General features: G+C 49.5%; 1 protein-coding gene across 9 annotated transcripts in view; it reads left to right on the top strand.

Moving 5' to 3' along the window:
• rhobtb4 (Rho related BTB domain containing 4) overlaps nt 1-21,642 on the top strand; it is a 78,652-nt gene extending 57,010 nt beyond the window's left edge. For 7 of the 9 annotated variants that reach the window (XM_088630569.1, XM_088630573.1, XM_088630570.1 and 4 more), the window contains exons 7-9: nt 1,342-1,460; nt 11,116-11,266; nt 12,912-13,360. In XM_088630569.1, the coding sequence (XP_088486695.1) occupies nt 1,342-1,460; nt 11,116-11,266; nt 12,912-13,345 (704 nt within the window). In that variant the 3' untranslated portion in view covers nt 13,346-13,360. Of the gene's footprint in view, nt 1-1,341; nt 1,461-1,672; nt 3,357-11,115; nt 11,267-12,911; nt 13,361-13,409; nt 13,516-13,906 lie in introns of those variants that run through there. The other 2 variants (XM_088630567.1, XM_088630574.1) reach the window with 2 other exon arrangements.
• Nucleotides 21,643-21,752: the final 110 nt, after the last annotated feature.

Raw genomic sequence — 21,752 nt, 5'->3', positions numbered from 1 at the left:
CATCCCATCTGTGGGATTGTGACTGAACATCTGTACTCAGATCCCCACTAAAATGTTTTTATCCTCAGTTATTTGCAGGATAAATTAGTTCCCGATTAATCTAGCTCTCCTCTTTATTGTGAACTCTAGATCTCTGCCATTGAGCAGCTTTAACACAGATATAACGGAACGCCATCAAACGCCAGGCAAGCAGAAACGAGCACTGCCGAGCCTGGCAGCCTGGGCTTTAGCACATCATGTAGGGCCATATGTAGATGATCATGCAGAAGACTGATATTCATACTATTGATGCAGACGATTCACGAGGATTTATGTCAGTTCTTCTTAGTTATTTGGGGCCAATTTTGATGTGGAAGGATAATTTATTGTGATTTTTATGGTTTCCTCTGAACTGGAGGCGGGAATGAGGCTGTACTGGAAATGCTTTGATAGTCAAAGGGAAGATGCACAGAAATGGCAGCTGGAGGCCTCGATGTTCACGTCCAAACCACCAGAACATGCAGTGTTTGTGTGTGCTCCATGTTGTGCCTGGTGCTGTGTTCTAATCTACCTTTATCTCATCAGTAATACAGAGGGGGATGTATTTTTTTCCATTTAATGATTTATATTGCAGGATGTTTTAATTTGATATTGATTTCATTTAGTTTGATTCTAATGTATGTAGTATATATATATTTGAATCTCTGCTAATTGGATTTAATTGTATTTTGTTACCCCTTTGGTTTGTATTTAATTGTGTGAAGCATTATAAAATGAGTCTAAAGGATACTGCTGAAATGTATTTTGTAATTTTTATCAAGAAATAATTGCCACAGCTGTGCCTCAGTTTAATTCGGTGACTTTAAAATTGGAGATAAAATGATTTTTCCTGTGCATGATGGGACCAAACAAAATGGAGCTTATTCTGGGAAACAGCCTGACTAGGAGAGATGACTCAGAGTCATATGCAATGATTAAGTGAGTTTGTTTTACTGAAAATTAAATTCTTTCTTATTGTCACCAAAGCTTTTACCTTCCAAAGGCCATCGATGCGCTTGCATCAGGTCCTAAGGAATTGGTGAGAGTTTGCAAGTGGTTGGCACAGAGCCTTCCCCCAGATCTCTGAACCCTGTGTAGACTCTGACAGGGGATCTGCACCTCTGCCTCACTGTCTGTCTCCCAGTGGTCCACTGTGTGTCTCGCTCTACCTCTGCGTCTCTATTTTACTGCCCTGTCTTCCTGTCTATTTATTTATTTGTCTGCCTGTCTGTGTGTCTCTGTCTGTCTGTCTGTCTTCTCCTCTGTAGCTGCGACTCTGTGACACACGCGGAGATGTGTGTTTTTTCCTCCCGGTTGTTTTAGATGTGGTGTTCCGACTGGACGACGGCTGCCTGCCTGCCCACAAGCCCCTGCTGATCTCCAGCTGTGATTGGATGGCGGCCATGTTCCGCGGGTCCTTCAAGGAGAGCTACGTTCAGGAGGTGGGTCGGGGGCGCTAGAGGGGGCGAGGTCTGTGAGACCCCAAGGTTCAGGGCTCATTAGGAGCGAAGAGCGTGCAGAGACAATCTTCTCTCTTGCCAGGGCTTTGCACTTCTGGGAGAGACACAGCACTGCTCCTTTCATTATTGTGTGCAGCCCAGTGGGTGTGGGAGTGGCTGGAGTTTCCCATCTATCCTTTTTCAAACCGCTTCAGGGCTGGGCGGTAGCTGGAACCTATCCTGGCAGCAGTAGGCACGAAGTGGGGTACACAGTGGACGGGACGCTAGTCCATCGCAGGACAGACCCAGACGTGCACGCACTCACGCCAGGGCCAGTTTTCCCAGAACCCAGTTAACCTTCCAGTATGTCTTTGGACTGTGGGAGGAAACAGGAGCACCCGGAGGAAACCCACGAGAACACAGGGCACACACGCAAACTCCACGCAGGTAGCATCCTCGGTCTGAAATTGAACCCCAGCGCTGTTCTTCCCTTGGGAGGGGTTTTCTTGAGTCAATATCTCACCAGACGTCAGGACGCTGCTGGGCCCCCGTCTCTCTCGCAGAGGGGTGCGGGGAGCAGGGCGGGACGTTTCTTCTGCCTCCTGCCGTTTATATCGTGGTAGACAAACCCAGGCCCTCAGGCCTGAGGCCAGCGAGGCCAAGGGGGGAGATGAGTCTCCCTGACTGCGTCACTCCACCGTCAGGAAGTTCCATCTGGGGACGGCGAGTGGTTGTTGTTGGAAAATTGTGTTTAATGCGCTCTCGCCCCTCTGGGGCAACAGGGGGAACTGGGCTGGGGACCTGGGCGCTCTCTGGGAGGCCTCTCCATGACGCACAGCAGGGCCTGGGCCTGTGGCAGGGGCAGGGGCAGTCCTGTGGAATAATCCTGTGTGCTTTTTGTGGGTTTAATTTTGGTTGCAACAGGAGGTTGACTCCCGAAAGTGTGCCGTGTGGGAATAATTAAAGCAGTGGTTGCTGGGGTTTGCCTGAACAAGGGCAGAGTGGAACATGGCTCGTGTAGGCTCCAGCGATAACAACAACAGCACTCACTTATAGCATCGCCTCAAAGGACGGGCCAGCACAGTGGGAGGAAAAAAGCCATTGGTTTAAAAGAGAGGAAGTACTGTACCCATACAGATATAAAAGGATTGAGAACAGTCATGGCACTCCACGGTCTTGGTGTGCACGAAGAGATTCCCCCATCTTCTTAGGTCTGCAGTCTGGTCTTGGCCGAGAGGCCTCAGCCGGACACAGAGCTTGATACGCGGACAGCTGAGAGCGTGTTAAGTTGGAAGTGAAGGAGTGTAGCCCTTCAGAGCTGGTTTTGGCTGATAATAGATTTAAGATGGCCTTTGCTGCACTGACACACAGAAGGTGGTCATCAACAGTATCGATTCTGGGAATGGAAATAAGACTCCCATCTCGGGTTTTGTAAACTGCAGTCTATGGTGCACAGATCAAAGACCACGGACTTCCTGTTGCAGCTGTCGTTGCTGTATGTTTGCGTGCACTTTACATGCAGGGGACGAAGATGCATCTAGTGTGAGATCCACAATACACCTGCCTTGCAAGGAGGTCTGATCCTTCTGTTACACAGAAACCTGAGGTCTTGAATAAAAGAGGTCCTGCAAGTCAAACATCTGTTTGCTTTTTAGCTTTAACAGCACTGTTTCTACAAGGCCCTTCAGCTCATAAAGCCTGAGGTGGATGAAATTGCTATGCACTACAAGCCCTCCCTTCCCTGTTGCAGTCAGGAGTCTGGCTATGATCACTGCTTTGACAGTGAGGCAGTGAAGATTGATTTTTTTCCCCCCCTTCAGCCCCTTCTGTTGCAAATCTCAATGCATCCGGTCTCTTGCTTATCCCTATTAGCTGTACGTATTAGCCCAGAGCACAAAAGTGCTGAGTGTGAAAGCCGACGAAGAGGTAATGAGACACAGGAGAGTCCTGTAGGCCTGGTGGGGGAGACGCAGTGCTGGCATGCAGCTGCCAGGCAGTGGGATCTCATCCTTCACCCCCTGCTGGCGGTTGATGTTGGGGGCAGGGGACCCAGAATGGCAGAAGCAGAAACCCAGAGGTGTGAAAAGCGGAGACACCACAGCAACAAGAGAATGGCGTAAGCAGACAATTAGAAGGCCACGTGCAAATGATCGCATAATTCTTGTTTTAGAGCGTATGAACTGGCTTCAGGTCAGATTTTAAAATCCTTCTGCTTACTTTTAAGTCTTTGCATGGTACTGCACACGTCCAGAGAATCTAGCCGGCGCTTTATCTGTTTGCACCCTTTCATGAGATCTGTGCTCAGCTGATTCCAGTTAATGTGATGCCACTGTTTGCACCATGCTGTTGTACAGTAGGTCCTTTGCTTGCTGTGCTCCAACACAAATTTAACTTGATCGTGTTTATTTCCAGGTGTGTTATAAAGTGCTTTGAGATGCCCGCTTTCAAAGGCATTGTGTGAAAGGTTCATTCGGCGGGTGTGTGTGTTGTGGGAGGTGCCCATACTGTATCTGCCTGCAGTCCGTGGGTGCGATCTGTATCCCTTTACATTCTGGTTGCGTGACCCTACATCTCATTACCCCAGTCAGAATGGCATTGCATGCAGTTTATGGTTACAGGGGAAAGAAACTGGACAGATCACTTTTCTAGGAAAGCAGGTCTGCAGGAGTGGGCCCGCCTGCTGTACTGTACTGCAGTGCGCCCCAGGCCCTGGCTGTGTTTGAGGAAGGGGAACTGGACCCAGGGGAAGAGATCTCTTTGTATATTGTTACAGTTCAGGGCAGCAACACTACACTCTCTCACTCAGGAAGCCATGAGGAAACAGGATGCTGGCAGCCTATATATTCTTACAGCCTGAACAGCTGACCAAAAAGATTAGATAAGATCGCTTTATTGGCCAAATACAATTTCTTGTATTAGGAATTTGAATTTTTGCATACCCCAACTCGCTCTCCCTGAGACACACAGACAGGGAGAGAAGCTGGGGGTCAGAGCGCAGGGTCGGCCATTTATACGGCACCCCTGGAACAGCTGGGGTTAAGGGCCTTGCTCAGGGGCCCAATGAAGTAGGATTCCTCTGCCGGCCAAGCGTGGTGCAGTTGTTCAGTTCTACAGTACTTGACTCGTGACTGGTTTGTAGTTACAGATTAACCGTTTTACATGTTTGTCTGCATTAGGCCTTGTGTGCTCAAGACCCGTTTGTGTCTGTTTTGTGTTTAGGGTCGAGCTGTGTCCTTGCTTACTGTGTCAAGGCTGCTCACGGGCATGATGTGTAGAAAACAGTGGAGAATCAATGCTGCAGATCACCCGTGTGTGCCAGCCGAACACCACTGGGTGTTTTTGGTGCAATGCGTTATACCTCAGTAAAGATCCCTAGCTCTGTGAAGTTGGCCCCCCTACAGACAGAGCTCAGATCTCTACATCTCCAGAGGCATTCGCCTGAGTGTCATTGCCCAATCCGCCACCCTGCTTAAATACCAGTTTCTGTAGTTATGGTTCTGGATAATTTCATGCTCTGCCCCCTTTTTAATAATTCCCAGGACTCCTGGCAGTGGGTCCTGCTGTCCCGCTGTGGAGTGGCATGACTTTGTGCAGGATGTGTGCTGTGCCCCATCCCAGAGGAGATTATTGATTCTTGTCAGAAGGCTCAGCTAGGGCTTCAGTATTACAAGGATGGTGCTCATTAGCTTCAGCTGCAGGTATTGTAATTCTGATACAGAAAAGTTGGCCTCAGCTAAATAGAAATATCATCACTTATTAACCTTTTTTGTGAAGGCCTTTCCAAAGGACTTTGCCTGACAACCCATCAGCCCTCGTTGCTTGTTTATCTGGTTACCAACAGAGTTGTGAAATAAGGCAAGACATAGTGACGGGCTACTTCTTAGAGTGCTGCTCGGCAAAGTGTTTACCAGAGACTCGGCTGCGTGCTGCTTTCTCCAGCTGTGCCCCAGTTTTGGAATTTTATACTGAAATGAGCCTCCCTGAGAGATCTCCGCACACGGGGCTGACGTGCGCACAAGCCCTCCTTATGGCTGTGTGCATCGATGCCTTCTGAATTCCGTTGCATTTTAATTAGCAGCTCTTAACTCCACTCCAGTGCAGCTCCACACAGTGCGAAGACTGAAGAGAAAGCCAATGTTTTGGCATGGCTTTTGTCTGGTTTCGAACATCCCCACACTGTCGTGAGAGCTGAGAGGAGGAACTGTCCTGCCGGGGATATTTGCTGTGTCCACACTCTATTGGCAGTACCTTGCTGCTTCTTTCCACACTGTAAACGTGTCCGAACAAACAAGAGGAGGCCATCAAGTGGTTCTAGGATCTCTTCCAGCTGTTTCTTGAAGAACACAAGTCTACAGCACGGCTGGGTAGCTTGTTCCAGTTTTTATTGGTAAAGAAATGCACTTGGCTTCCATTTGTGTCCTCCGGTCCTCTGTTTCACTGTTGATTCTGAACACATCCCCTGGGTTGAGTCGGTCAGTACCTTCGAGGATTGAGGCTCCTTCTAAGCCACCTGCACGGCGTGGACACTGGGGTATCTGCTGCTCTCTGATGCGGGACTTTACTTAGGCAGGGGGTTTGTTTTTGTACATTGTTCAACCTCGTCCTGCATAAATAAAAAAACATTCTTTTCGAAAGCCTTCCGTCAGCTTCTTGTGTCTGCACAGTGCCGTGTTTGTGAGACCGGATAGCACAAGGCTGGCAGAAATCCCGAGTTTTGTCTGCAGCGTTGACAGGGACTATTTTTAATGAGGGCCCCTTCCTCTTTTCTTTTTTTGATTCCATAAAGCTGAAAGAGTTCAGCTCTCATGTTGATTAATCAAGCAGATCTGAAGAGCTGGCCTGAATTTTCCACTTCCCCTTAAAGCTGTACTGGTAGCTTAAAACAATCTTACTTTCTGACTGTACATTTGCAGGGTTGTTACTAAGTGACAAAAAAGTGACACTTTCACCCCCTGAATTTTCAGCCCTTTGAGTATAGCATGTACTGTAAGTGTAGTATTATAACACTACAAGTATTCCTAAACGTGATCTGTATCAGCACTTGGATGAAGGCATTCAAGTGTTTTACTGAATTATGCTATCTAATTTCATCATGAATTTAAAGCCAATACTTGATAAATTGTTGTTTTTGAATCGTTGTGCATCCTGTCCCATCTGCTGGGCTTCACTGCTGCCATGCTCATGTTGACAAATCCCTCCAGCAAATGCAGCGTCTGGAAGATTTGTTCCCGGAAGTGTAACAAAGGAATAGCGCAGGGGTGACACCAGTGTCGCACTTCGTGTTTTGTGTGTCCCCCGGACACGTCCTGGGAGTCAGGAACCACCTTCTCCTCAGCAGCGCTTCTCACTGGGGGAGCTCCCGGGCACAGGAAACACAACTGGTCAGAAACCAGCAGAACACCACAGGGGAGGAGACGAGATGGCACGGGCTGACACTGGTCAGCCTGCAGCAGCGTCTCAGTCGAAGGGGATCACAGTTGCTCTTGAGCAACACGGGTCTTCTGGTTTTCTGGCTGTTGTGTATGCTGGGGTGTGGTTTGGTCCACTTTGTGTGGTGGCAGTGTGGTTTCCTGTGTGATGTAAAGAAACATTTTTTATTCCTTTAGAACTTTTCTGTTACATTTCGCAGGTACAGTTCACAGCTGCTAGCTAAACTAATTTGCTTCCCCTAGGGCTCTGTAGATTATATTGATTACTTTTTTATTTTTTTAAGTTAATTTCTGTTTGACTGATTAGTTAAAGTGGCTAACAGAAGCAGCAGCATAAATGCCAGCAGAGAACCTGTGATGTAATATTTAGGACCAAATTCATACTCTTTTCTGCATTTCTACGTTTGCTGCTCTGTTTGAGCAAGGAAAAACAGCCTCGCCGCATTGCAAAGTCTGAACAGAAATGCCCTGCGTTAATACATCTGTGGTGAGATGCCGAGCTCTGACAAGCAGTGTGCTCTGGCGGTGATCTGCTGCAGTGGGTTAGCTGTCAGGAAGCGTAGCTGAGGGGTCACAGCCAGGTCACCGTCTCTTTGAAGCTGCTCGTTTAGGAGGCCTGTGCACTCCAGCTCGTGGAACCTGCTGCATACTCCTTCAAGCTCACGTTTGGTCTCCAAGCTGAGCAAAGGTCCGATTGCATGGCCTTCAGACCGACTTCTGTGGTGGACAGTCTGCCTTTCCACGTATAGGTGTGCAGTGTTGGGAAAAGGTCAATACAAATTGGAATCTTAGTGTTATTTGTTAGATGAGGTGAGGTTTATCTACTGGTAGGACTTGGTGAGGACTAGGTGAAGATCAGTTGTCTAAATACAGCAAACCGTAACATCTTTGAGGGGTTTACTGCCTTTTCCACTACACTGAAGGTAGAAGACTGCTGTCTGGTTCTGGCCAGATAGAAAGCCCGGTGCGATTCTGGGTTGCAGCATTTTCTCAAATCCTTAAATCCGGTTGGTTGTCACTATACAGGTGTCGCTTACCAGACTAGCTTTTTGAGAGGGTAGTGAAGTTGTTGGATTGCATTGTTACTAAGGCCATTTGATATTTTCTCCTGTCTTCTATACACACTCCATACTCAGCACTGGTAAAACAAAGAAGTGGGAAGGAGACCTTGTGTGTAGATGAGCTCAAAATGCCAGGGCACAGGATTGCAGCTGATTTCCAGCCGAGAAACAGGATGTATTTCGTTTGGCTAAAATCACTCCATGCTGGATGGGTGCTGTGTACAGTATGGTGTTTGGTTAGTCCTTGACAGATATATGGTATGCTATATTGAATCTCACAGTTTTTTTTTCTTTTTACTGTCTGTCATTCATTCACTGAAAAACCAGGATGAATTCCTGATGTTCAGAAGGATTCAGACACTTACTCAAATAGTCGGGCTATTGTTAAACACCGAAAGAGGCTGCTGTGGTTCAGCTCCAGTAGGAGCAAGGGTAAAGGATTATTTTTTTTTTATATCGGAGGGATCTTGTTATGGGCTGAGAAAGCAGACGGAGAGGGCATGTGTCAGTTCTCGCTGTGTTTACAGCACAGACACCTGCACCGTGCATGCGATGGAGTTAAAAATAGAGCCACAACAGCACCGTTCAGCCAGGGATGTTGCAGCCTTGACTTGCTCTGACATCACCAGACTCCTGTTGCTATAGCAACGCAGCCTACCTGAGCGCGCGCTGTGCGAGAGAAGAGCGACGAGCTCGCAGGGCTGCCGTCTCTCGGACCACCCTCCCGCAGGTTGACCACTTCCTGGGACGCTCGCGATAGCCCTGATCTCCATTTGGCGTTTAGCCACAGGCAGTTAATGCAATCTGCTAACCTGGCGTTCTCTCTGCTTGTGTTCCTTTAAGATCCTGCGACCACAGTGATCAAGGCAGTAGTAGCTAAGTGATTCTAGGATCTCTTCCTGCTGATTGTCGAAGGAAACAAGAGCATCAGCTTCAGCGGCGTGGCTCTATGGCTTGTTCCGGCCTCTCACAGCCCTTTGTGTAAAGTGCCTCCTGCTCCTGGCTCAGGCAGCGTGTGTGTCTGGGTGTGACGGGGGGATGGCAGTGTTCATCTCACCTCAGGCTCTGCATTATTTAATGGGGCTGACGCTGGCTTTAAGAGCTGGCATCTACTTTATTTTTCCCCATCCTGACCTTTCTGAAGTAATTAAGGGCTGTAACAAAGTTGACATTCTGCTAATTGGCACTGAGGGCTCAGACAGGGTGAGGACACCCATGGAGCTTCTGTACCCCCACTTAGGGAGTTCTGTCCCCCAGGGCACAGTGACCTTTTCTGTGGGCCGATCCACACAGATTACTGTGGGGGGTGTGGATCGTATCGTAACTAATACATTTGGAAGGTGGCATTTATTTGGTGGCGTTTCTTTTATTCGAAGACTGAAAGTTCCTAAAACTGTTGTCTAAGCCAGTTTTGCTCACCACAACCCAGCGCCTCCGTCTGCTTCTCGTTCAACACTGTAATGGGACGAAGGCGTCAGAAGTTGTAGGGGTAGCAAGGAGACATTGCATGATGACCGCTCGCTGTGGGACAAGAGGGGCCCGGCTATCGGGTTGCTGTCCGCAAGCGTGTCTTCCAGCTCCCTCGGTGACAGCTGGGAGCAGGGGGTATCGGGAGGGGTGCAGGTGTGGGGTATCGGGTGTGGGTGCGGGGTGTTGAGGAGGGAGAGCAGGGGTCAGAGCCTGTTTTGAGGCCTGTAAGTGGAGAAAGGGGGATGGGAGGGAGTGTGCATCCCCAGCACTTTCTCTTCCCAGCAGTCCTTCTCATCCCTACACCATCGGTTTAGGTCTTTAGGCCATTCAGGGGAAGTACGCCATTGTTTGCATTTTTCAGTGTTTATCCAGAGCTCAGAAAGGTCTCCAGCCAGACGTCATGGTCTTTCAGGTGTCGACAGGGAGGCTCAGCGTGCTGGAACGGGGACCGTAGTGAGGGCTTTGAGGGACGAAGTTGCTGGCCTGGCCATCAGTATCTTTGTTCCTGCAGCTGGGCTTTTATCTGCACGGGATAAAAGACCCCACAGTGAGACTGCCCTTTACAGAGGAGCTGACTGCTCTCTGCGTCCCGCAGAAGAGCACTTCACCTGTCTCTGCTTTTCCTGTGACATCAGTTCTTGCTCTCCGTATCAAAGTGTGTTGTGTTCTGCTGTCTCTGTGCTGCTGGTTCAGCTCTAATTTTCCACCGTTATTTCTCTCAGGACCAGGCATGGTTTGTTTGTTGTTTCTACATCAGTCTTGTTTTGGGTGAAATTGTGTGCTACAGAAATATGTGCAGTTGGACACCCAAGGAGTGACTTTAAATCAACAGTGCTTCAGTAGCCCTTTTGAAGTATAGGTACTGTATGAAGGAAAGAGCAAATCATTAAAGCTTGACAGCAGTTTTGCTGCAGAGTGAAGTGAATCTCTAGGTGAGCCCTCATTACCCTAGTGCTTACTCATAGGTCCTGCACAGCTGGGTCTACAGGCCATAACGATCACCAACCACATACACCTGATGGAAAGGGTTCTATTGTTCAATTAACCAAATCATTGTTCATTCCGGTAATTAAGAGCTTAGGTTGGATTCAAAGCCAGGTGATGCCACAGCCCTTGAAGTGTGGAGATCAGCACCTCCTCTGCAGACCAAAAACCCAGAAAGCACTCTTCACACGGACATGAGGTTGGGGTCAGGATTCTCAACGCTGCAAGAGGCATGAACGTACTAGCCTGTGCAGGCCGATTTTCTGGGATGTTTCCGGGAAATGCAGTTGGGAAAGTTTTTCCAGGTCAGTCAGCTTGCAAACAGCCAGATGAGCCGTTTGGAGCGCCTGGTCTCAGAGCCAGCTTGTCCCCAGCCTTCTGCACGGCAGCCCTGGTGCGTTTCTGTGCAGCTCAGCTGCCAGGCGACGGGCAACACAGAGGCGAGCAGTTCTCTCTCTCCCCTAGAGAGAACTACAGCTACCATTATGCTACAGGTCATCTCATGGATAGCGTGAGCTGCAACTTTCTGGTGTGTTGAAAACAAACCTCCCGAGTGCTAATGCGTAATCTGTCAGCCTTTTCGCGCTGGCTGTGTTTTCATGGTGACGGCCAGCTGCAGGAGTGCTTGAGCGGGTGCCTCCAGTCCGTCTCGTGTGGAATGGAAGGCCTGAAGTGGCCTGAGGTAATGCTGTTCTGTCTCCTCCTCTCCCCCAGGTCTCCATCCCTAACACCAGTCGTGCCTGTATGCGAGCGGTGCTGGAGTACCTGTACTGCGGCCTGCTGATGCCCACCCCCTCCCTGCAGCCCATGGAGCTCATCGTGCTGGCCAACCGGCTGTGCTTGCCCCGGCTCGTCGCCCTCACAGGTAGCTGACGAAGGCCCTTGGAGTGGTGATGAAGGCAGCCGTAGAGATGGGAGGAGTTGGCTCGCGTTCAGACTGCGAGGAGCTGAGGGGAGACTGTGAGGAGTAGGACACACTGTGAGGAGCTGAGAGGAGACTGTGAGGAGTAGGACACACTGTGAGGAGACGAGAGGAGACTGAGGAGTAGGACACACTGTGAGGAGCTGAGGGGAGACTGTGAGGAGTAGGACGCACTGTGAGGAGCTGAGAGGAGACTGTGAGGAGTGAGACAGACTGTGAGGAGCTGAGAGGAGACTGTGAGGAGTAGGACACACTGTGAGGAGACGAGAGGAGACTGAGGAGTAGGACACACTGTGAGGAGACGAGGGGAGACTGTGAGGAGTAGGACACACTGTGAGGAGCCGAGAGGAGACTGAGGAGTAGGACACACTGTGAGGAGCCGAGAGGAGACTGAGGAGAAGGACACACTGTGAGGAGCTGGGAGGAAACTGTGAGGAGTGAGACAGACTGTGAGGAACCGATAGGAGACTGTGAGGAGTAGGACAGATTGTGAGGAGACGTGAGGAAACTGTGAGGAGTGAGACAGACTGTGAGGAGCCGAGAGGAGACTGTGAGGAGCCGAGAGGAGACTGTGAGGAGTAGGACAGACTGTGAGGAGCCGAGAGGAGACTGTGAGGAGCGCTGCGCTCTTCCTGTTTGCAGGGAGCTGTGGCACCAGTTTAACTGTACAATTCCAGTGAGACTTCAGCCTGGACTCTTTTCCCTCAAAATGTACTTCCGGGTGAAATTCCGTCTTGGTTACTACGCGACATGAAAAGGGGGGCAGGTCTGGCCCTGGAGTGCTACAGTGGTGACCCCAGCTGGACACGCGGGGTCTGGCGTGAGCCGGAGCATGTCGAACGTGTTCACTCCTGACTCGCTCTTCAGTAACCGCTGGCTTCCAGCAGGATGCGCCATACGGGGGGGGGGAGGTCCTGGGGGGGGGCTGTTGTTCCCAGTTGACTGGCCTGTATTCACACACTCCTGCACACGGCCGAGAGCCTGGAAGAGCCCGTCTCCATGGCAACAGCATGGCCGGATGGCAGCCAGGGAAGAGACGAGGGGGGTTCTGGCTCGTTACGGGCTGTTCCTTCTCTTCCTCTTTGCCTGCCTCGCCGTCTCTCCACCGCTCTCGGATTCAGAGGGCTTGATTGGCACGCGGCCATGACCGCATCGCAGGTGTTTTCCCAAAGTGCTTGAAACGGCCAACATTGACGCTGACGTTGGCTGTTGTGGAAAAAGGGTCAGTTTTAAAGTAGCGAAGGTATAACTTCAATTGCTGCTCACTCCATGTGTTCCTAATTTTTCCTTAGATATTAAAATGCACATCTTACAGTTGTTTCAAGGTGCACTGAAGATTCCTAGACTGTATATATCAGAATGTTTGTTTCCACCTTCTTTTATGCATTTCCAAGGGTGTTGCAAACCACTATCCTGTTCAGTGTCCCACAGCGAGATGAAATTCATTTTAAAAATGTTTGAGGCTTAATTGACTTTAATTGGAGTGAGGTTAAATCCCGTGCGTTCAGAAGCGTGCCACTGGCGCAGGGTCTGCAGAGTGCAGCGCACAGTCCGGACACTCACGCTGCCCCGGTCTCGTTGTCCACAGAGCAGCACGCGGTAGAGGAGCTGCTGCAGTTCGCGGTGCAGGGCGCCGACATCGATGGACAGGTGCTCACTTACCTGGAGACGGCTCAGGTGAGCAGCAGCACGCACCCACAAGGCTTAGACTGTAGGGACGCATTAGCCCCGTCGTGCCTGTGCGGTGGGGGATCCGAGCGCCGTCGTATTGAGGTGTCTGCCGGGGCAAAGCAGTGCTTTGGGAAGACCGGAGAACTCGCTCCTGTTTCCGTCCTTGGATCAGTGTCAGGGAGGCTGGGGCCGGGTGGCTCATTGCAGCTCGTAACAAAGCACAGCTGCTGGCTCGTGCCTCCCTGGAGCAGCAGCTTGTTGTCAGCTGTCAGAAAGACACCCGAGAGCCCAGGACTCGTTGTGTTTCCGATCTTCTGCTTTCACTTCGGCGGGGGGGCTTGTGGGCTCTGAGGGAGAGCGCGCCTATTGGTATTGTGATGCAGCTTCTTCCGTTTCCCTTTCCGGTGCTCTGCAGTTTCACAATGCCAAGCAGCTGGCGGCCTGGTGCCTGCATCACATCTGTACGAACTACAACAGCGTGTGCCGCAAGTTCCCCAAGGACATGAAGGCCATGTCCCCAGGTAACCTCCGACCCCTCCCGCTGCCGTTTCGATGAGATGTGTCTCTCAGTGTACGGGGGAAGGGTTTAACATGTGCTCTCCACTGCGTGTTGTACTTCACTGTTTTTCTGTTGCTGATGCCCAAAATAAGCGCACTGTGTCAACAGAAGTATAGCTCGAAATGCAATAGAATCCCAGGAGGAAAAACTGCTTATTTATGGGACTCTGGTATTTTGCTCATTTTTCCAATAAGAATTGACTTGCGCCAGCTCTTTGAATTCACGCCTGGCTCATTTTCCCTGGCCGTGTTTGAGGTGCTTCTGTGCCACGGGGCCGCTCTCAACGGATCCGAGTAACTCTGTTTATCCCCGTCTCTCCCCCTCGCTCTCCCCCCCCCCCCGACCCCGCGCAGAGAACCAGCGGCACTTCGAGAAGCAGCGCTGGCCGCCCGTGTGGTTCCTGAAGGAGGAGGACCGTTACCTGCGCTCGCGGAAGGAGCGGGAGCGGGAGGAGGAGATCCTGCGCAAACAGCATCACAAACGGGGCTGGTGCTTCTGGAGGCACTCCCCCTCCTCCCCCCACATCTCCTGAGGGGCCCCCCCGGACACCCCAGCACAGGGCAGGGGGCCCACGCCCAGATCTTTCTTACCCTAACCCCCCCCCCCCCCCACCCAGGACGGCAGACACCCCAGCTTCTCCCTCTCGCGCTTGGAGAAGGCCTCGTGGAGGCTAACCCCAATCTCGGCCAGGCCGCTTCTGGATCCTTCAGGCAGGGGCGAGGTGGGAATCCTGGGTCATAAGCAACTCGGCAACTAAGCAACTAGCAACCAAACAAGGAAGGTGGGCTGCGTGGCCCCCCATGAGTTTTGTAACTTCCTTTTGCTCTCATGCGATGAGGAGGAACTGCGGGCGACAGACGGGGCCGCCGAGCGCCGTGCTCCCTGTCAGGGCAGCGGCCCGGCCTGCCTCGTGCCCACCCCAGCCACGTGCTCTCATGAGGATGGAGCTGGAGTGAGGGAACCACAGTAACGTCTCCGTTCGTTGCTCCGGTGCAAAAATGACCCCTTCTCCAAGCAAACTGCCACTTCGTTTTTCAAGTCTGTTAACAAGGCAAATAATAATAATAATCTATTTGATCTTAATCGCATGTTTCATGCTGGACTGACCAGTTCTGAGACTTTTGCCCTTCGTTTCGGAGAGAGGAGGATTGCTCCGAAACTGGTAAAACATCGGGAGAGGCGACGTTTTAACACTCGGACTGATGATGAAGCTCCTCGCAGCGCAGAGCGCCTGGCTCAGTTACCGGCTCAGGTCGCATCTGCACTCGGTGAGCATGGTAACTCTTCCACACTTCGCACGCTCGCTGATGATTATTTATGCAATCACTTCCGATAATTGCAAAACCTGGGCTGATTACCCTGCTCAGTGGCTGCACAGGTGCGTAGTGCCTGATCTGATGTGATGGAGCGTGAGAGAGCACAGTCTCCGGTGAGGACACACAGTGGCGCTGTGAGGTCCGGGACCCAGAGACTGGGATGGATCCTGACGGGACGTGACGGCGCCCAAACTCCAGGCTCCCTCCGCAAAACAGGATTTCAGAGACAGGATCTTTTGGGGGGGGGGGGGGGCATTTTTTCTCTTTTTTTAGACTGTTATTGTACAACGTGCAAAAAGAAAACAGCAGTGCCCCAGGTCAGTGCGATAAAGCCTTTCTTTCCACGCGGAGAGATCAGCGATTCGATGGGAAGTGGTTTTCCTGACAAGGGCTCTAACCTGGAAACTGCTTACAGGCTTAGTCACGGCCCCCAGAAAATCGGATTTGCTGGCGGAAAATGGGAAAGGTGGCAGGAAAGGAAATGGGTGAACCGGATTCCCTGTTCTAAAGGAAGAAGTGTCCTGCCTCGCCTGCCTGCTGGAGCTGCGCCCCTGTTTTTTTTTTTGTTGTTGTTGTTTCTCGACCTTCTGCCTCTTTACCGTCTGTCTGGCAGGAGTGCTCACACAGGCTCCCTGCCCCACACCGCTGGGCCGGGCAGCGCCTGTTCTCTGGAGACCGTGAGCTCCTGTGGCTCGCACCATCGCACTGAGGAGGAGGAGGAGGAGGAGGAAGGGGGGACGCCTGGGACCCCAGGCCCAGCTGCTGAGACACACCAAGTGGGAACAAGTGTCTGCCACTATCCCCTTCATACTCGCACATACACCCTTCCTCCGAACCCCGTTGGTCTCGGCTTTATACCTCCTCACCACTTGAGGGCAGCACTTCCACAGCACACAGTCCCCCTTCCCCAAGACTTCTCTTCTGTTTTTCTTTATTAATATTTTTTCCTCAAAGCTTTGTGAGGTCAGCTTGGTTGACTGTTCTGACATCAGTAGTTAATGGCTAATTTATCTATTTTTTTTACAAAGTGGTTGTACTTCACCCATAATTCTCGTCGCAAACCAAAAACGAAGCTGTGAAGGTTCTCTGACTTTAAGCACAATGTGACTCTCCAGACCCTTGACCTCCCCCCCCCCCCCGCCTTCCTCTTTCTCCCCCTGGCACAGCAGGAGCAGTCGAGACGGGATACTGTCCGGGTGGCCAGACAACATGATGGCATAGTGTTGTGGAAACGGAAGTTACAAAACTGGGGGAGCTCATTATAGAAGCTGTGCAGACAGAACAGAGCTGTGCTTACAGTTTCAAAAGATCAGCCTACACAGAACACCGGGCACAGTGCTTGTAGGTTTTCGCAAAACATTTACACCTTTGTTTTCTAGTAAAAACCTGTGCTGCGAAGTTATAATTTCTCCCATAGATCTTTAAGAGCTCCAATCTCCGAGTCTCTGCTGGTCATTCATATGCTTAACTTCAGGGGAGCTTCTTATTGTTTCTCCAAAATTGTACAATGGATATTTTACAAACAGGGTCCTGCCTGCCTAGTTTCCTGAGTAGTTCTCCTCATTGAGTTGCTTGGTGTGTTGCTAGTGTGTGTGACACCAACTTGTCTCCATTTACTGTGCGATGTGTGTGGGAGGCATTACTTGTGCATGTTCTCTGATAACGACGAGTAGGGCAAACCTAACAATCTAATGCTGGAATACCTGGTAAACAATAACACCACAAAGGGGAGAGGCGTTGTGGTTTCAGTGCAGCTGTGGCTGTAAACGAGAGCAGTATTAGTGCTGCAGATCTTTGTATGTTGTCTCTCAGCAGCAGCGCCAGATAACGTTACTCCACAATCGTATTTATAAATTGCATTTGGATCTGAGGTACAGATCCCTTCTGTAGTAGGATGATTAGTACAGACCGTGAAATAGTACCATTGCAATAAACTGCATGCTCAGGACTGAGGGAAAAAGTTAGAAACACGCAGGGCCTGATTGTAGATGGTCATGAAACTTGGGCTGAAAATGAAGGAACAGGAGCAGAAACCGAGCCTGAAAGTTGAGACCATTCCACTGTCTTGAGGTTTGCTTATTAAAAAATTAGAGGTGTGTACCTGTGTCCAGTAGGCGCCATGCTGCACTGTCGAACCAGTGCATCATGTCTAGGTCTAGGGGCCCTGATCTGGCGACATGAACAGTGTAGTGGGGGCAGTGGGCTTGTCTGAGCAGGCCTGCAAGGCTGTGACAGAGCTGGTTAACAGGAGCCAGTAAGGACTGGAACTAGAACAGCCCCTCACCAGCAGCATGTACTGTCTTCGCTGTTGCTGGTGTACGGCTCTCCAGAAAAACCTGCGATAACGAAAGCAAGCAGAGGAATTTTTCTTACGAGACGCGGGAGCACACGTACTGCGCACAGGTGCACTGACGTGCCCTCCTGGAGCAGGACTTTATTTTAGATCATGCATAATTGTTTTTAAACACTTTATTTTCCACACCTCTTTATTTTCTCATTAGTAATAAAAGATTTGCAAACTTTTAGCCTAGGCTTTATATACAGTAATTCTTTGTAGGTACAAGACAAGAGGGCCTTTGATATATCGTTGTGCGTCTTTGTCGTGTGTATACTGTAACTGGCGCGCTCTCAAGTATAGTGGTTCCCACACAAGCTGTATGGATGCAGTTTGAAGGTGTGTCTTGAGAGCCCTTTATTCTCTGCTTGTGTTAAACTGTCTTTTTGACAGGCGGAGGTCAGTCTGTCTGGACAGATTGCAGTAGCTTCTGAAGGTAGTGTTTAAATGAGTAGTCTCACATGGGGTCTTGTTGCAAATGTTGCTAAATTATAAATGCCTTTGTGTTCTGTATTATTACATAATGTTGTTCTGCTCATGTAGACGGTAGTTCAGTGTGATAGAAGGTCGCTCCAGACTGTGAGGTCGGGCCTGGGCTGGAGTGTCAGTGTCACCTGTCTTCCTTCTCCACTGTGGCCTGTTCACAGGTCTTCCTGGGCTTCTCTCCAGAGCGGCTCTTTCATTTGGCGCTGAGCACTGTCTGCTTCAGGCGGCTGGCAGTTTCCAGTTTGCGCTGGAGTGCAGGTAGCAGCAGAGAACGCCTGACTTCTGCAAGACATATAGCAATCTGTCTTGACTTCGAGTGTTCATTGAAATTTAAAATGCTGTGCGTTTATGCATGCATGTCAGTATTTAGTTGTGCTTCAAGACTTCTTTTGAACCTTAATGGGACTCGTGTGTGTGTGTGTGTGTGTTGCGGGGGATGTGCACAGGGAAAAAGCTAAAAAAACAAATTGAAAGGAGGTTTATTTGTTCCCCGGTGGTGGAATTAATTGTGTGGACTTGTTTAAGAAAATATGGACGACAGTTTAGGGTGGAGTTTTCATTTCCTTGTTCTCGCTGCACGCCAAATGTGGACAGCGTTAACCCATTCAGTTGCAGGAGATATCCTGAATCTTTTGGAATATCCAGGGATTTCAGGGTCTGTCTGGCCGAGAGCTGGGGTGGAAAACCGCAGAGAGGCGTGCAACAAAGCAAAACTCTGAGCAAGCTGAAAGATATTGATGTGGGTGAGTGACTGGGCTTGCTGGTTATATACAGCAGTGGTATAGGTCTGAGACTGTTGCTTCATTCAGATGAACAATAGCTGACGCAGCCTGCTAGCAGCATGAGAGATTCCTTTGTAGATTTAATGCCAAGTTGGCATTTCTTCGTCTGCTGCTGCTCATTACTGCAGTTCTTCACTGGCGGCTCTGGTGTCCACTCCTCAAAACCACAGCAATCAGAATGAGTTCTAGGACATATCCTCCCTGTCCAATCAGGGCACACAGCTGCCCTCCCTGTTGGGAACCATTCTAGGACGTCCTGTCTCCGCAGAGTTCCCATCCTCTAATTCCATAGTGTAATGTTCAGGATCTACGCAGGATCTTTCCTGACCCACAGAGTGCAGGCCATGCTTGTGGTTGAGGAAAGAAGACTGAAGTAAGTAACATTTGTTGGTATGCAGCTTCTGTTCATTTCAGCTTGCAGGGGAGAGATGTGAGTACTGTTGTTCACAATGTGGTAGTGGTCAGGTGGTAATTGGTCAGTGTTGAACATTGTGTGTAATGATGCCTGGAAATCAAAATGACAATGGATGTGACTGTGCTGTAGTGCGAGTGTTGACTCTCTCTGGGAGTAGCTCAGTGGCAGAAACCTGTTAAAGTGCAACTTTAGTGCCCAGTTCTGCGGTCTCTTCCACAGCCCGACTTCCAGCACCACTGAAACTGCAAACAACGCTTTACCTCCTGGTTTTGGTTATTTTTTAAAGCTGCACAACGACCAAGGGCTGTTCAAGCTAGGGAGAGGACGAAGTCCTGGACGAAGTCCTGGGCTGGGGTGAGGCTTCGAGGCAGCATCACTTCTTAAGCTGTAAAGGGAGAGACGTGTTGCTCAGGGCCTCCTTAACCAGGGCAGAATGAGAGAGCGCCCCCTTTTGTTTAACCTTGGTATTTCCTGTGCCTTCTTATACTGTGTTGCCTGTCTCTGCAGCCTTACCCTGCCGAGTGGGACTGTGGAGAGCGTCTCTCGCGCTGCCTGTGACCTCTCAGCTCAGGTGCTCATGTTTAGACCGGTCCTGCAGCCAACACAGACGAGTGGACGCTGGCCAATGCGTTTTCGTGCTCGTGAGGCAGCTCTTGCATACTGACGTTGCAGTGATGTGGTGTCAGTCTGCTCGTCGCTGCTGTTGCACGGTCCCAGTCTCCGCGGTTGTGATGTAAACTCGTGCGCTCATAGCGGCGGGGCTGGTTCAGGCTGACCAGACGGGCCGTGTCGGCCTCTCTGGACCGTGTGCTTACAGCACAAACGCACAGCCAGGGAATGGGTAGGAAGTGCTGGCTGGGAATGACAAAGAAGTCACGCAGGCCGAGCCACAAGATGATCAGCTGGGTGTTCTTACAAACTCCCGTCGAGTTCACAGGTGTGATTTGCTTGACACGTGGTAGGGTGGATGTTATTTCTGTAACTTGTGCTTTTTTTTTTTGGCTGGTATTTATTTAAAGTGTGATCCGTTTGTCCAAAGTGTTAAACGTCTGTTCGTTCACGAGCCCCGTTACAGAATATTCCCAAGTTAGGAGTGCCGGCAGAAGCTGGAAGGCGTTGAAAGCTGCCTTTGGAATTTTCTTCCTTTTCTATTTAGAGTTTCGTGTTTGTCCTCCTGTAAGATAATATGCAAAACGTTAAAAACGAAGTGGGCAATAAGTAGGAACAGCAAAGTTCAGCTAGAAGTGTCCGTTTGTAAGGAACTGGACCCTTGTCCTGACTCCGAGCACCGTGCTGAATTCTTTAAGCCGGCTCCCTTTGGACACGTAGGGATTTTGATTTGTTTACTAGCGGTAGCTGGGTGAAGGGGTTGATGATTTTGGATTAGTGGGTAGAAAGTAAGTTATAAGAAAGAAAACACGGGAGGAACTCAAGAAGATCTTGGGGAAAAAAAAGTATTAATAGTGAACATGAACTTTACTGCTCCTGAAACTAGTTACTTCCCTCTAAACAAGGTCTTTTTGACACAAATGTCAGGTATTTTGCCTATGTATAAAAAAATAAGAGCATGCTTTTCAATTGTACAGGTGTTACTTTATATTTAGTTTCCCACATTAGCTCTGCACACTCTTGAAACATTAGTGTGCATGCTGATCGATTGTATCAATCAAACCTCTCACAGTGTCGGTGCGGTATTTCAACCTGTCTGTGTTTCATGAGTGCAGTACTGCTTTTGGTCTTGTGATTTTTTTTTATTTTTTACTCATGCTAGTGAGACAAGCACACAAAGACACTTAAAACCTGCAAAAAGTTTCCTCTTCAGCGAAAGTGTAGCGTGCTTGGTCCAGGGTATAGGAGTTCCTGCTTGGGTCCCAGCAGGGTGTAATAAGTAATCAGATAATTGTTTTTTCCAAACGGCGAGGGGCACAGTTGGTGTTCACCTTGTGTCCTTATATGACATAGTCTCTGGTAGCCGGTAGTTATACATCAGCTGGTCTCCTCAATGGCAGGCAACTCCATTAGCTGCACAGTTGTGTGCAACCTGGGACCTAAGACTCCAATTTCTCTCCCCACTCACTGCCTTCAATATTAAGCTAAGGATGCTGCATACTCTTCCATTGGTTCCTAACACTGGGAAATGGGAATAACCATGCTGTTCAGCTCTAGGTACAGCTGTAATTGCACTCGGCACTCTTCACCTGAAGGACTTACCTGCACTATTTTATTATTGTTACCCAGATACACTGACTACCTGACCAGTCACAAGCAACTTTTCCACCTTCTCTGGCTGTTACAGCTCACCAGTTTGCCCAGTTGGATTTCCTGCGGTTTCTGAAGGAGGGGTGTTTTGTCTATGGGAGCATGCTCGCAGCTGGGAGAGGGGGTTCAGTAACTGTGACTGGTCCACAGGGGTGCTGGGCTGTTACCTTTTTTTTGTTGGTGTGATTTTTAAGTACCTGTGCACTTTTATTCTTTATTCTACAGAATCTTTCTGAGCTTCTTTGTGCGGACCTTAAACAGTTAGAACAACAAAATAGAAATTAAAACACTTTAAGGGCTTGTTTTTTAAAAATAAAATCAGAATGTTTTGCTGCTGTTGCAAAAAAAAAAGGTAAACAGATCCTTTGTAATATTTTTGAACCACTGTGATTTGTACAAAAACAAAACAAAAATGTAGAAAAATGTTAACTTTTTGCCATTTCAGTATTTTAATGTTTGACTTGACTTTTATTAAAACTTTGCTAAACTATTTAAACCGGACTCCTGGTTTATATTTTAAATGCCGTGTGTTGTGATGAAGATGTATAGTGAAATAAGCATGTACAGTATGTACCAAGATGGCAGGGCTGAGCTAGACAGAAGAGT

Source organism: Lepisosteus platostomus, chromosome 4, assembly GCF_059453375.1.
Source record: "Lepisosteus platostomus isolate fLepPlt1 chromosome 4, fLepPlt1.hap1, whole genome shotgun sequence".
Classification (NCBI taxonomy): domain Eukaryota; kingdom Metazoa; phylum Chordata; class Actinopteri; order Semionotiformes; family Lepisosteidae; genus Lepisosteus; species Lepisosteus platostomus.
This window is presented reverse-complemented; position numbering and strand designations above follow the sequence as displayed.